General features: G+C 44.5%; 1 protein-coding gene and 1 pseudogene across 7 annotated transcripts in view; both read left to right on the forward strand.

Moving 5' to 3' along the window:
* Positions 1–1,694: 1,694 nt before the first annotated feature.
* Positions 1,695–15,920, forward strand: part of USP45 (ubiquitin specific peptidase 45) — a 67,295-nt gene continuing 53,069 nt past the window's right edge. For 2 of the 7 annotated variants that reach the window (XM_008263309.4, XM_051854465.2), the window contains exons 1-3: positions 1,695–1,834; positions 8,006–8,115; positions 13,830–13,999. In XM_008263309.4, the coding sequence (XP_008261531.1) occupies positions 8,016–8,115; positions 13,830–13,999 (270 nt within the window). In that variant the 5' untranslated portion in view covers positions 1,695–1,834; positions 8,006–8,015. Of the gene's footprint in view, positions 1,835–2,178; positions 2,317–2,974; positions 3,114–8,005; positions 8,116–13,829; positions 14,000–15,920 lie in introns of those variants that run through there. The other 5 variants (XM_051854464.2, XM_070073755.1, XM_070073756.1 and 2 more) reach the window with 5 other exon arrangements.
* On the forward strand, positions 4,399–4,869 carry LOC127493252 (protein Churchill-like; annotated as a pseudogene).

Genomic DNA, 15,920 nt, shown 5'->3' on the forward strand with positions numbered 1-15,920 from the left:
GGCTTCAGATCAGCTCAGCTCTGGCCTTTTCAGCCATTTGAAGAGTGAACCAGCAGATGGAAGACCTTCCTCTCTGTCTCTCCCTCTTTTTTTTTTTTTTTTTTTTTTTTTTTTGACAGGCAGAGTGGACAGTGAGAGAGAGAGACAGAGAGAAAGGTCTTCCTTTGCCGTTGGTTCACCCTCCAATGGCCGCCGCGGCCGGCACACCGCGCTGATCCGATGGCAAGAGCCAGAAGCCAGGTGCTTTTCCTGGTCTCCCATGGGGTGCAGGGCCCAAGCACCTGGGCCATCCTCCACTGCACTCCCTGGCCACAGCAGAGAGCTGGCCTGGAAGAGGGGCAACCGGGACAGAATCCGCGCCCCGACCGGGACTAGAACCCGGTGTGCCGGCGCCGCTAGGCGGAGGATTAGCCTAGTGAGCCGCGGCGCCGGCCTCTCTCCCTCTTTTTCTAACACTACCTCTCAAATATTTTTTAAAAATCAGAATATTAATTTTTAAATGGCATTATTGAGATGTATTCCTGAGAATTTCATTAATCATGCTTTTAAATTATTTTTCAATACTTTAGAAGTTAATAAGCCACTTCAGAGTTCTTTACCAGCGACATAATTTACAGTTATATATTTTCAAACATAATCTATAGTTCAACTTATTTTATGGACTTTGAATTATTAAAAAGTCATCATTGTTACCAGTGACAGAGGGGAGGGTGGTTGCAGGAGTGAGTTTCCGGTTCTTTTCCTCAGCTTAGTATAGGAATAAAATGCCAGGAAACAACTTACAAAGAGGCAGACACTTCTATTGGACAGAAAAGAAACTCATTTGATTGGCAAGCAACAGAAAAAGCATCTGATCTGAGAGGAGAGCAGGCAGAGCTCCGGAGCGGGACACTGGCTTTGAGGAAGTGACCTGGGTTTTTAAGGCATTACTGTTTTTTCTATTGGGTCATTCCGTGGGGATGCCCACTGGACAGGGGTTTCACATACTGTCCATTGGTTGGCTGGGGGCTCAGGGAGCTAGCAAGGGTCTCCTTAGAGGCCCAGCCCCCTGCTCTGCCAGCTCTGGGTGAAAGACTGCAACCACCCTGAAGGTGGGAGTTAAAGCCGGGAGGTCACACTAGCAGCAGGAAGCTATCACTGGGGGCGATGCCATTCAGTCTGGAGACAAGCTTTGCAGCCACAGCTGGCAGTCTGCTAGTGAGGGACATTCTACCCATGTCTGAGGGGCCCACAGACGCCCAGCCCCACTGGACTGCTTCAATCTCATACTGAAGATCCGAGTATTCTTCGGGTGGCATCCTCAGTCTGAATACTTTCATAAACCACAGTATGAACAGGGAAACTGCACTTGGGTTGAATGAGTCACGCTTCACCCGATGCTTTCGAAAGAGCAAAAAGTGTTGGTCCCAGAGACATGCAGTCTAGTCAGTAATCGACCCGGCAGGTTCCAGAACAGTAAGGAAATAGAGCTAGAGGTGATGAACGCCAGGTGTCCAGAGAAGTGACCGAGGGAAGTCAGAGGCTGTCCTACAGCGAACTTCCGCAAGACTCCAGCGGCTCACGCCAGGCCACCGTCCCAATCCAACTGAGAGTCCACAGCTACTTGAGGATGAGCAAGGGCCGGCCGGCTCCGCGGACGTTCAGGACGCAGGCGCCATCCGGGACGGCCCCGCCCTTCCCACCGGCCGCGCCCGTCCCCACCCGGGGCGCGTGGCCAGAGCCGGGCGCACGCGAACCTCCGCCGGCCCCGGAGGCCCCGCCTCTGCCCGCCCGCCGTACAGCCGCGCAGGCGCAGTCCCACCTGGTTGTAGACGCGGCGGCCCGGCCGGGCGGGGTGAGTGAAGACCGTAGCGGTGGGGTTGCAGCAGTTTCTGGGTCTTGGCTGGCGCTACCCACGCCCCCTTGTGGGTGGGCGGGGCGGGGAGCGAGGCACCCCATGAGGCTGTCTCGCGCTCCTGAATCCTGGGCCGCCGGCGGTCATTGGGGCCGCGTGAGAGCAGTGCGGGGCGGGGGTTGGGGGCTTGGTGTCACGGCGGCGGCGGCGGGAGCGTGGCCGCCGGGGAGGGGTCGGGCCCGCCTCGCCGTGACCGGGGCGGGCATCCTTGCGTCCCCGCCGCCGCGTGCTGTGCTGCGGGCGCAGGTTCCCTCCCCGCTTCGGGCGTTTGTTGGCGGCTGGAGGAAGCGTGTCAAAGCACGGGTTCTGGCAGCCTCGTGGCTTAGGCGAGCTGGGGTCGGCCCGTCGGGGTCCCCATCCCCATCCACCGCTTCCTGACCCCGGCACCTGTGCAAGCCGCTTCACCTAACTCAGTTTCTAGCGTAAGACGGGGGAAATGGTAGTAGTCCATTTCATGAAGTGCTGGTGAAGGTTCGGTGGGTTAATGCCGATCGAAGTGCTTCAAACAGCGTGATACAAAGCTTAACGCTAAGTGCTGTTCGTTTCTGAGCCTAGTGTCTAAATGTATCTCTTTCCTTGCCTCAGATCCCGGAAAGTGCCCAACAGTAGGGAAGATTTTTTTTTTAAAGTGAGCTTTCGTTTGCTTAGCCTGTTTAAAAACAAAACTTTCTAAATAACTCACATCCCACATTAGGGATAAAAACCAGTCGTTAGGTAATGCTGCAGTTGAAAACCGTTGTTTGATGTTTGGAAAACGCCGCGGTCAGACCTTATTTGTGCTGTTAGGAGTTGGCATAGCAGGCCTGAGACTGCTGTCCTTGGGTGCCTTGTAGGCGTCTGGGAGCTTGGACCTTGGGAGGATTCCCACCCGGGGCAACGTGGTTTATGTGGAAAAGTAATTTTTGTGCCGGATTTACCACCTTCCATGCAAATACTGGGCACCAAGTCTTTAATGGGCTTCCGTGGGACGCAGGATTACTTACCTGGTGTTGAGTTTTCTTGGTTGGTGAAGAAAGCCTTCTGTTTAACTCCTCGTGGGAGGGAGAGCTCAAGGAATTGGCACAAAATTTCCCCAGACCTGGCCTTTCTTTGTTAGATCAGGCTCTCTGTCTGTTCTACTGCTGTACTAAATGATATCTATGAGTACAATGTCTGCTGAGTCCTGTGAAACCTAGCAAATCTCAAAATGTGGAGAAGTCTTGGAGAACTCCAGACACAGGTGTTGTTTTTTTTTTTTTTTAAAGATTTATGTATTTATTGGAGAGGCAGAGTTACATACAGAGGGAGAGACAGATCCTCCATCAGTTGGTTCATTCCCCAAATGGCCTCAAACACCAGAGCTGAGTGGATCCATAGCTGGGAGCAAGGGGTTCTTCTGGTTCTCCCACATGGGTGCAGGGGCCCAAGCACTTGCGCCATCTTCCACTGCTTTCCCAGGCCATAGCAGAGAGCTGAATTGGAAGTGGAGCAGCCGGGATACGAGCCTGCGCCCATATGGGATACCGGTGCCATAGGCAGAGGCTTGGCCTGCTATGCCACAGTGCTGTCCCCCAGACACAATTCTGTTGAACGTTTTAAACACTCTAATAATTGGCCTTTAATTTGTTCTCTTTTTTTCCCCGTAAATAGAAATTGGCAAAGAAAACTGCACATATAAATGATTGCTAAATTGTAGGTTACTGTATCAAATGAGGCTGTAGGTTTAGATGTATTACATATGTACATCAGAAAAATCTTTGGAAATTGCTTCTATGTTGCCATTAGATCTCAGTCAGTGTTTTTGAAAAAAAATGCACAGGTTGTTCACAGAGTCTAAGTCAAATGCCTGGTTCTATCTGTTATTTCACCAACATTATCTGTATGTTTATGCTTATCTTTTTGGAGATTGTAACTGTCCTGTAAGGGAGAAATGTGGCCAGTTTCTTATGGGCCATTTTCCCTATAATCTATTAGTTATACCTGTCTCTTTTCTGGACATCAAATTTAAAATTGATGGAGGCAAGTTTGTAAATTTGTGGTAGATCAGATTTACCATTTGATCATCTCTCTTTTGCCTTAGCAAAGTAGAAAACTTGATAGTTTTTGGTAAGTGAATGTCAGCCTACACAGGAAAGGAAAATATGAGTGGCTGATTAAGCAAGCTGGGGGGACTGGGGAGTATGATTAGAAAAGGAAATACTGCACTTGAATTACTGACTGTGTGCTATAGAACCATGGGGGCACGTAGATGATGGAGTTTGGAGGGGAAAGGTAGGAAGAGATGAAATGATCAGGGAGTCAGAGGCTTTATATATCTGCAACTCCTGAAGCTCTAATTTGCTGCAGCTCAATTCTGTAGTCAGACTTTAAAAAATGGCTTTTTAAAATGGCAGTCTTGAAAGTTCCCTTATCTGAAACATGGAATGACAAAAATCCAGATTTGGAATTTAGTGCTGAATTCCTGAACTTGACTGTTAAAAAGTAAACGAGTGGGAGTGCTACAGGGCGTTCCCTGTTGACGGCGCCACGATGTGTGGGACTGTGTGGAGAAGATACATCCCAATCTGGGTGACACTTGTCTGAAGAGTGGATCTTTCTCGCCGAACTAGGCAGGTTGTGCAGTGTGCAGTTAAGCGGGATTTTATGCTGATCACAAACAAATCCTTGAAAGAGGAAGATGGAGAAGAGATAGTTACCTGTGATCATCTGTGTAAGAACTGTCGTCATGTAATAGTGTATCTTCACTATCATAGATGAATTTCGGGAGTACACCATGCTGTGCATGTTGTGGAAAGCTGACGGTTCTGTCAGTATTCTCCCTGGTGATCCCTGACAAATGACCTTGTTATTCTAAGGATCTTTCTGCAGTTTTGTTGTAACTGTGTTGGGTTGATTTACAGTACAGCAAATGTACTGGTTTGTCTTAGCTAGTTTATAATGAAAATCCTTTGCATGTTTTTTTTTTTTTTCCTCTTCTTAGACTTACCTATTTTTTGGTGAGAAAAAGTACTTTGAGGGCTTGCTGCTCTCTGGAGCTGAGCTTCCCTGCTGAAGTCTCCACTTCCCCTCAGTGCAGCCAGAGAAAGACTTCCTTGTGGGCAGTTGCACAGCCAGAGAATACCTAGAATGGAAGTGCACTACTGCCTAGGTCTCAGGTTCTCAGAAAGGAGTCAGGGCTCCTTGGAATGATGGCTGATTCTAGGACTTGAGCAGGAAGTACACAAGATGAATCTGAGTCTGGAGCATTTTGTACCACGAAAAAAAAAAAAGAAAAGAAATGCTAAAAGATGACAGTGATTGGTGGTGTGTCAGAGAGAGGAGCCAATTGAAGGCCTCCAGTCACCAAAACTATCTAAATATGAGACATGGCATACTAATTAATTGAATTTAATTGTTTGTGGTTGGTCAAACAATTTGAGCAATAAAATAAAGTAGTATTGGTGGGAAAAAGTAAATGAGCAATCATAAAAATTGGAATGGAGCTGAGACCCCAAACAGGATAGTATTCAGTAGGAATTAGAATAGGTACTTGAAGTAAGACTCCAAAATATAGTGAAAAAAACAAAATGCTTAATGTGTGCTAAAATATTTAGAATTAACTTTTTAAATTTTTATTTATATATTTTTAAATATTTATTTATTTATTTGAATGAGTTACACAGAGAAGGAGAATCAGAGAGAGAGAGAGGTCTTCCATCCACTGGTGGTTCACTCTCCAATTATCTCAATGGCCGGAGCTGTGCTGATCCAAAACCAGGAGCTAGGAGCTTCTTCTGGGTCTCCCATGTGGGTTCAGGGGCCCAAGCACTTGGGCCATCTTCTACTGCTTTCCCAGGCCACAAGAGAGAGCTGGATCAGAAGTGGGGCAGCCTGTGCCCATATGGGATGCTGGCGCTGCAGGCGGCAGCTTTACCCACTATGCCACAGCGCCAGCCCTAACTTTTTTATTTATAAAAAAAAGAGCTAGAAGTAAATAGCACTGTGAAGAAACAGACACATTCCATACGGGCCACTATGCATGGTTGCTATTGAAAGTGTGTTCTGTGGACCTCCAGCAATAGGATCAGTTAGGAGCTTGATCTTCAGGCAGGCTCTCAGGTATTGGAATCCCCATTTTAACGAGATCCTCAAGGTGACTTACATACACTGGCCTGATTGCTTAAAAAAGCCAAAGTCTTTGGCAAGTAAAAGCTTGAAAGAGCTGTTCTAGATTTAAAGGTACTAAAGAGACATAATCAACATAAAGTATAAGGCTAGGCTGAACCTTATTCAAGAAATAGTATACGCTTTGGGGTCCACTAGGGGGATTAGAATTTGATGGAATATGTGATGATGTTAGAGAATTGTTCATTTATCAGGTATGAAAATGAAGTAGTGAAGAATGTCTGTTGTTTAGAGATAAAATGCTGAAATATTTTAGGATGAAATATAATGATCTTTACAACTTTCACAGTTCAGCCAAAAAAGAAAAAAATGTACTCACACATGTATACAGCTCTCTATACACCCATCATATTTAGATAAATACCAGATAGCAAAATATTAATATATGTGACACCTTGGTAGTATATAGGTGTTCATTATATTTTTATCTTTCAACTTTTGGGAATTTTTAAATTGTTTCATAATAAAAAGTTGCAGGGGAAAAGATAAAAGATGCAGTAGCTTAAAAAGATAAAAGATTTTAAAACTTTTATTTATTTATTTTACCAATTCTCCATAGTTCAGCACAGGTAGCGTGGTTTTATTGTGCTTGGATTATGGCTTCCATCCTTGGGCCAGTGTGGCTCTTCTAGTTCCTGCTGTCTCTAGTTAGTGGGTTGAGAGAAACAGCACTTATTCCGTTGACCAAAACTTCCATTTTTCCATTATTCACCTGAATTTTATGTATGTAGAAGGTATGTCATAGTTCAGGCCCTTATATCAAATTAGTATAAACTTGAACCACAGATGTTTATTTCTTATAGCACTTGGGGCCCGGCAGTCTAAGATGAAACTGCCTGTAGATCTGGTGCATGTTGATGGCACTCTTCCTGGTTTGTAGATGGCCGTCTTCTTGCATCCTCACATAGTTGAAGGCTAGCTCGCTGGTCTCCTCTAAGGGTACTAATCGTGTCGGGAACCGTAGCTCACTTGGTTAATCCTGCGCCTGTGGCGCCAGCATCGCATATGGGCGCCAGGTTCTAGTCCTGGTTGCTCCTCTTCCAGTCCAGCTCTCTGTGTGGCCCAGGAAGGCAGTGGAGGATGGCCGAAGTGCTTGGCCCCTGCATCCGCATGGGAGACCAGGAAGAAGCACCTGGCTCCTGGCTTCGGATCGGCGCAGCGCACCAGCTGTAATGGCCATTTGGGGGCTGAACCAACGGAAGGAAGACCTTTCTCTCTGTCTCTCTCTCTCACTGTCTAACTCTGCCTGTCAAAAAAAAAAAAAATACTAATTGTATTCATGAGGACTCCACCCCATAACCTAATGCCCTCCCAGAGTCTCCACCTGCAGATACTACCACATTGGGATTAGATTTCAACATAGGAATTTTGGGAGGACACAAATCATTTGGTTTGTAACAAGGCAGCTGGTAAGTCAAATAGAATGTACTAGTGGAATATAGGCTTAACAAAATTTTCCTGATGTTCCCAACTTTTTCCTCTGCTGATTTACTAGACCAATTTAAATTGATGTCAGGTAGGTGTTGAGCTTAATGGTTTAGATGACTGCATCCCAAATTGGAGTACCTAGGTTCCGTACCCAGCTCTGACTCCTGACTCCAGCTTCCTGCTGATACAGACCCTGGGGACAGCAATAGTAACTTAAGTCCATACATTCCTGCCAACCACTTGGCACACCTGGATTAAGTTCTAAGCCCCCAGCTTCATCCTGATCCAGCTCCCTGTCTTCAGCCTGGGCCAGCCCCAGCCATTATGGGTATTTGGGAATACAGATTCTCTCTCTTTCTCTCTCTCTCTCTATCTCTTCTTCCCACCCTTCCTCTCAAATTAATAAGAAAATAATTTAAAAATTTTTCAGAAACGAAGTGAAATAGAAGTCATTTCAGATTTGCTATGCATTAAATAAAATATATAAAATTTTAGCTTTAAAGATTAAAGCATATTCATTTTTTTCTTCAACCTTTTCAGTAGATAACAGATGCGGGTGAAAGATCCGTCCAAGGTGTTACCTGAGAAAGCCAAAAGAAGTAAAAGGCCCACTGTACCTCGTGATGAGGACTCTTCAGATGACATTGCTGGTAAATTGTAATTTCTGACATCCCAAATGGTATTGAGACACAGAAATAATAATATATGCTTTTAACAAATAAATCTCGTACTTTTATTTTTCATTGTTTTCTACCAAGCTTTAGAGTCTGCTTGTGTGGTTCCAGAAATTCGTGTTGGGATTTTTATTGGAATGTTGTTTAGTCTACAAAGTTGGGATTGCTATGTTTGTTTGTTTTGTCCTTCCTCATGGCCTAGCAGAACCTCCAGGCCACCAGAAGCTGACAGAGGACTGGTCAGAGCTGTTCGTCTCAGGGTTGCCTTTCTCTTTAGCCTCATGCCTTGGTTTTGGCCTCTGATGATTTTCCTTGCTTCCATGCCAGCTCAGCATTCCATTTAAAATGATGTCTTTAATATATCATTTCCATTGTTAAAAGTTAACTTGCATAATTTTTCAGGGTAGTTTAGTTTCCTGTATTGAAGAAAGTCTGAATTATATCTTTAAATGTTTGTTGTATTCTGTTAATACCTTTTCTTCAGAGATTATGATTGTTATGTTAATTCCCATTGCCTGTCTTCCATGGTAATCATTTTTTCTCAGATCTTCTAGGACTCCTATTTCCTTTTCATTCTGCTTGCTATTTTTAATCCTTAATATATTTGTAGCAGTATCCATTTCACTTTATAGTCTTTCAAATTTAGTCTTCATATTTATGGTTTTATTAATTTTTAAATGTTTTTTTAAATTTATTTTTTTTATCTGCTTGAAAGAGTGACAAAGAAAGGGGGAGCGACAGAGAGAGAGAAGGAGAGAGAGAGATCTTCTATCCACTTGTTCACTCCTCAAATGCCCCAAATAGCCAGGCTGGGCCAGGCCAAAGGCAGAAGCCCAGAACTCTAGGTGTCTCATACATGTGGCAGTGCCCAAGCACTTGAGCCATCATCCGCTGCCCTCCAGGATGTATTAGCAGGAAACTAGAAGTGGAGTAGCTGCCAGGACTGGAACCAGCACTCCCATGTGGGATGCAGGTGCCTGAAGTTGTGCCTTAACCTGCTGTACCACGTTGTCTGTCTCTGCAGTTATATTTATGGATTTGTTTTTGTTCCACTTCTTTCCTTAGCTCTGCCTATCACTTCCTATTATTTGCCATCCTGTCCTAGAACACTTGCTGTTTTTTTGTGTTTTTGTGTAATAACAGTGATTATTCTGCCTTTTTTTCCCATTTCCTTCCTTTCTTTTTTTTATACAGTTACTCTCTCCTCCACCCCCTATACCTGCAGGTTCTGTATCTTCAGGTTCCAAATCCACAGATTGAAAGTATTTTGGGCAAAAATTATATCTATACTGAAAGTATACAGATTTCTCTCTCTCTCTTTTTTTCTGCCATTATTCCCTAAAGAATAAAATATAGCAACAATTTACATAGCATTTTTTTCTTTTTTTTACGTAACATTTACATGGTATAAGGTATTATAAGTAATTCAGGCATAATTTAATATATACAGGGACTGGCTCTGTGGCGTAGCGGGTAAAGTTGCTGCCTGCACTGCCAGCATCCCTTATGGGCACTGGTTCAAGACCCGGCTACTCCACTTCTGATCCAACTCTCTCTATGGCCTGGGAAAGCAGTAGAAGATGGCCCTTCATGGGAGAACTGGAGGAAGCACCTCTCTCTCTCTCTCTCTCTCTCTCTCTCTCTCTCTCTTTCTCTTTCTGCCTCTCTGTAAGTCTGCCTTTCAAATAAAATAAATAAATCTTAAATGAGGCTCTGCAGACATTACAGGCAAATACTACTCTTTTACTTATGGGACTTGAGCATTCAGAGATTTTAGTACCCTGGAGGTCATAGAACCACCCTCTGAGGGAACAGCGACATTATCTTAGCAGAGTTTGTGGCTAAAATTTCTCTGATTGCTCATTCTTTGATGTAGGGTTGCTTTTCTTAGACCAGCTGGTTTTACAATATTTGTATAAGAAAAATGAACCAGCCAGAGCCTTGTGGAGACCTGCTAGAGTTTGAGTTCATTTAGCCAAGTTTTCTAGTCAATGGGGTTCTGCAGCTCTGGATTCTTTCATAATCTAGAGTATCTCTTCTTTCCAATTACCGTAGAGATAACACTGCTTCCTGAAAACCTAGAAGAATATTTTATTTGCATTTTTATCTCTCACTCACTTAGTGAACAAGAAATTCCGTTGCTTGCTTCTGCTTAAAATTAGATTGTGGAGGCCAATTTTGTGGCACAGTGGGTTAAGCCTCTGCCTGAAATGCTGGCATCCCATATAGGCTTCAGTTCAGGTTCTGGCTGCTCCACTGGTAACATCCCTGGGAAAGTAGCAGACGATGGCCCAGGTGTTTGGGCTCCTGCTACCCATATAGGAGACCAGAGAAAGCTCTTTGTTCCCAGCTTCTGCCCAACACAGCTCAGCTCCAGCCATCATAGCCTTTTGGAAAGTGACCCAGTGATGGCTGTCTCTTCCTCTCTGTCTGTAACTGCTTTTCAAATAAATAAATAAATAAATAAATCTTAAAAAATAATATTAATTTTTTTTAAAAATGAGGTTTTGTTACAGCAGAGACTCGGGTTCTATATTTAGGAAGCAATTGTTGGGGCTGAATCTGTGGTGCAGTGTGTTAAAGCCCTGGCCTGTGGTGCTGGCATCCCTTATGAGTGCTGGTTCATGTCCCAGCTGCTCCACTTCCTATCCAGCTCCCTGTAATGTACCTGGGAAGGCAGTGGAAAATTACCCAAGTCCTTGGGCTCCTGCACCCAAGTTGGAGACCCGGAAGAAGCTCTTGGCTCCTGACTTCTGATCGGCTTAGCTCAAGTTGTTGTGGCCATCTGGGGACTGAGCCAGTGGATGGAAGACCTCTCTCTCCCTTTCTCTCTCTCTCTCTGTCTTAAAAAAAAAAAAAAAGGAAGCAATTGTTTTTAGTAAAACCTACAGTGGCAGTATTCTCTCTGCTTTATGACTTGGGGGCTTCAGCTATCTACTGGTTCTCTGAAAATGAATCTTTGTTTCCTGTTCTTGGTGCCTTTTGATAATTTATGGGAGGAGAAGGAAGTGCTGACTTTCACCATTTACAAATTGGGAGACTTCCTTCTGAAGTTTTATTAATGTTTAATATCGCTCCCCGCCTCCGTGGAGGAGCGGCACCGGACGCTGTTCTCTTTCCTCCGTCCTCCCCGGCTTTCATGGAGGAGCGGCACCGGCAAGCTCTCCGATCGACTCTCTCAGGGAGGCACGGCGGCCGCACATGTTGTCTCTCTCCCCCTTTTAAGGGGTTGGGTCAGGAATCAGCTAATTAGCGAAGCAGCTGTGTAAGATTTGTTTACTCTCTCTAAGCGCCATATGATGGGAGATCAGATGCATAGAGTTAGTCTTAATAGTCTCAGTGGTCTAGTCTAGTCTCGGTAGTCGCAGTACTTATTTCGCCATGTTGCGGGTGACAGACCCTGCTCCCCACAGTTTAAAGTGGAAAACTTGGAGATTCTGAATTTTATATTTTTTAAAAGAAATTATTCATTTGAAATGGCTACAATGGCTGAGGCTGGACCAGGCCAAAGCCAGGAGCCAGGAACTCCATCCTGGTCTCCTGCATGGGTGTCAGGGGCCCATTTTCTGCTGCTTTCCCAGGCACATTAGCTGGATTGGAAGCAGAGTAGGCAGCGCTTGAACTGGTGCTCCAATAGAGGATGCCAGTGTCACTGGTGGTGACCTACCCTACTGTGCCACAGTGCTGGCCCTGAGATTGTGAATTTTAAAAAATTTTTGCTTGAGGGGCAGAGAGAGAAAGAATGAGAGAGAGAGGGAGAAGAGAGAGTGAGCGAGCATGAATGAGAGAGAAGGAGAGCACACACGTGAGAGCATTCTTGTTTGCTGTCCCACTCCTCAGATGCCTTCAGTGGCTGAGGCTGGGCTGTGGCTGAGCTACGATCCAGGAGCTCAATCCACATCTCCCAAGTAGGTGGTTCCTACTTCCTTGATCTCCATTGGTGGGAAACAGGATGGGGCTGAAGCCAGGAATTGACCCCAGGCACTCTGATGTGGTCTGTGGCATCTTAACTGGTATCATAGTAATTAGGCTAACTGCCTGCCCTCAGCACTTTCTTTAATGGCATGGCTCCTTGCTTTTGAAACGTATCAACTTAAGAATTGCTCTTTTTAGGTCTGTGTTGATAGCTCTTGATGTAAGATCAGAAGTTTTAGAAGACTTGCATGTTGAAATTACTTTTTTTTTTTTTTTTTGACAGGCAGAGTTAGACAGTGAGAGAGAGAGACAGAGAGAAAGGTCTTCCTTCCGTTGGTTCAGCCCCCAAATGGCCATTACAGCTGGTGCGCTGCGCCGATCCGAAGCCAGGAGCCAGGTGCTTCTTCCTGGTCTCCCATGCGGATGCAGGGGCCAAGCACTTCGGCCATCCTCCACTGCCTTCCTGGGCCACAGCAGAGAGTTGGACTGGAAGAGGAGCAACTGGGACTAGAACCCTGGGTGCCGGTGCTGCAGGCAGAGGACTAGCCTCGTGAGCCATGGCGCTGGCCCATGAAATTACATTTTATTATTAATAACTTGTCAGGACTCACATTCTCAGTCTTAGCCTCTCTGTAGTTAATAGTAGGCAAAACAGAATGCTTTACATTTTGAAAGGGAAGTAGAGAAAAGTTGAAATATACATGCTGCTGTTTTCCTCTTCAAGTAGCTCTTCTTTGTTTGTTTTTGGCAGGTAGCTGTAGTTTTAATGTTAAGGATACCTGAAGTGGAGAAATTATTCAGGTATTTGGGAGAAATGGAAGTATTAATTGTGCCCCCTTGGAAGAAAGTGGCATTATTTGAAAACTTAAAAATATATTTGCTTAATTATAGCTATTTGTCTCCATACAGTGCACACAGTGGGAAGTTGTTGCAAAGGATCATTAGGGACCAGGCAAAATAATGTGTTACATGGGAATATTCAGTAAGGAGAACCCTGAGTATTTTTAAAAACTATTTATTTGAGGGGCTAGAGAGAGAGCGAGCGAGAGAGCGTGTAAGCGATAGACAGGTAGAGATATCTCATCTGCTGTTTACTGGGGCTGAGCCAGGCTGAAGCTGGAATCTAGGAAATCAATCCAGGTCTCCCACCTGTGGTGGGACTTGTCATCACTTGATGACTCCTAGGGTCTGCATTAGCAGGCACCTGGAATCCCAAGTGGAACTGGGACTCAAACCCAGGCACTCTGATATGAGATGTAGACATCACAAGTAGCATCTTTTTTTTTTTTCTTTTAAAGATTTATTTATTTGAAAGTAGAATGCCAGAGAGAGAGCAGTAGAGATGGAGAGACAAGAAGGAGGGAGAGAGAGAGAATCTTCCATTCACTGGTTCACCCCCCAAGTGGCCACAACAGCCAGGATCTGGCCATGCCACAGCCCAGAGCCAGAAACTCCATCTGGGTCTCCTACATGGGTGGCAGGAACTCAAGTACTTGAGCCATCATCTGCTGCTTCCCAGGCACATTAGCGGGGAGCTGGATTTGATGTGGAGTTGCTGGGACTCAAACCAGGCACTGTGATGTGGGATGCAGGTGTCCCAAGTGACAGTGTAACCCTCTGCACTGCAACACCTGCCTCTCGAGCAGCATCTTAACTATTAGGCCACTGCCTGCCCCAATACCATTTTAATGCTATTGACTTTTATTTACCAACGGTAGCACTTTAGCTTAACAAATAAAATGTTGACACTTTGACGTTTTTCTCTTATTCAATAGGTTTAACTTGCCAGCATGTGAGTCATGCTGTCAGTGTGAATCATGTGAAGCGGGCAGTGGCTGAGAATCTGTGGTCAGTTTGCTCAGAATGTTTGAAAGAAAGGAGATTCTTTGACGGACAGCCGGTACTTCCTTCTGATATTTGGTTGTGCCTCAAGTGTGGTTTTCAGGTAAGAAAAGTGTTACTTATGGGTGAGTTTGTCTTGAATATTTTCTTAAGTGCTTCCTGTGATTTGGGCTATTAGTCACATGTGCAACTTAAGATAAATTTATTCCATAATTAGCTTGAAATTCCCCAAGAATGAACTTAGCAAGGTTTCAGGTAAAGCAACAAGTATGCTATGTCCAGAAAGTAATTGTGTGTGGTTTATAATTACTTTGAAAGAGAGTCCAATCTACTTGTAGTAGTTCCCATATATGGACCTATCTTTGCCTTGTGAATTTGCTTAGAAAATGGATCTACCTTTCAGGTTCATTTTTGTTCTCTATCAAAAAGAAGTATTTTGCTTTTTTTCTGCAAAATTATCTTTTTTTTTTTAAGATTTTCATTTATTTACTTGAGAAGTAGAGTTACAGACAGAGGGAAAGATAGAGGAAAAGGTCTTCTATCAGCTGGTTCACTCCCCAAATGGCTGCAATAGCTGGAGCTGAGCAGATCTGAAACCAGGATGCAGGAGCTTCTTCTGGATCTCCTGTGTGGGTTCCAGGACCCAAACACGTGGGCCATCTTCTACTGTTTTCCCAGGCCACAAGCAGAGAGCTGGATCAGAATAGGAGCAGCCAGGATGTTAACTGGCGCCTATATGGGTTGCTGGTGCCATTGGTGGAGGCTTAGCTTACTACGCCAGAGTGTTGGCCCCAATAATTTACCTTAAATCCCAAAAGTTATTGATGTCTAGAGAAAAGGAGTTTCCTCTTGAAATTAGAAGTGTGTGTGTGTGTGTGTGTGTTTAAATAAGAGGAGTATACACGGAGGATCTCTGTGATACCCCAGAAGAAAGAAAGGGTCATCAAAGAAGACACTCTTCTCAGAAGGGAGAAGAGAACATCTACTTTGTTTATGGCCGTATCCAAATACCGACGGAGTCTATGGCCACAAAAGGCTTCCATAGCCTAGACAGCCCATGACAAGAGCCTCAGATGATCACTGACATCATAAAAAAGTGTTAATTGTTAAAGGAACAACAGTAGACACTGTGCACTTACTCCCCAGGTAGGACCTCTGTCCTTATTGAACTGTAATATAAGAACCGACTGCAAATTCTCTCCCCAAACTGTACTCTTTATGTTGTGTGTGGGTGTGGGGGCAAGTTGTTGAATTCTGTGATTAGCATAGAGTTGGTCCTCTATATATAAAGTCATACTAAAAATAATCCACAATGAAGAAGGAGATGGGAGAGAAAATGGGAGGTGGGATGAGAGTAGGGGGGAGGGGGATATGGGGGAAAGAACCACTATATTCCTCAAGTTGTATCTACGTAAAAATGCATTCATTAAATAAAAATTTAAAAAATAAATAAGAGGACTAAATCTCTGTTATCTGAGATAGAAATTCAGTGGTAGGGCCACTCCAGCGCTAGTAAACTGTAGCGAGTAAACATTCAAAATTGAGTTTTCTTACATTTTTCTGCTGCGCTTTCCTCAGCTTCTTGGTTTTCAGAATGGCTAGGAATGCTTCGGGCATTGTTTGTTACACAGCAACCCATATAGCTGATAAAAGAGGGGAAAGAGGATGCCCCCTTGCTTGTGTTCCTTTTAAAAATATGTGAAACTTCCCCAAAAATATGCAGTAGACTTGACTTTTCCCCATGTCACATTAACCAGAATTGTATTTCATTATCTACTGAGGAAAACCGGCGTGCTTGGCCTGTGTCTCACTTGTTCTCCATGGGTTGGGGATGGAGGTGTTCACAGGTTGGGAAAATGTGCATTTAGGGGAGAGGCACTACTGGCCTACCAGGCTGCTTCTTGTCCCACACATGCATGTTTTTAAGTGATAGAGAAATTACCTTTGTGCATAACTGGCTCAGGAAAATACTGTATCACAAAAAGCAAGTTAGATTTTTTGCAGGAGCTTAAATTTATTGAGAT

The sequence above is a fragment of the Oryctolagus cuniculus genome, chromosome 5 (assembly GCF_964237555.1).
Source record: "Oryctolagus cuniculus chromosome 5, mOryCun1.1, whole genome shotgun sequence".
Lineage (NCBI taxonomy): Eukaryota > Metazoa > Chordata > Mammalia > Lagomorpha > Leporidae > Oryctolagus > Oryctolagus cuniculus.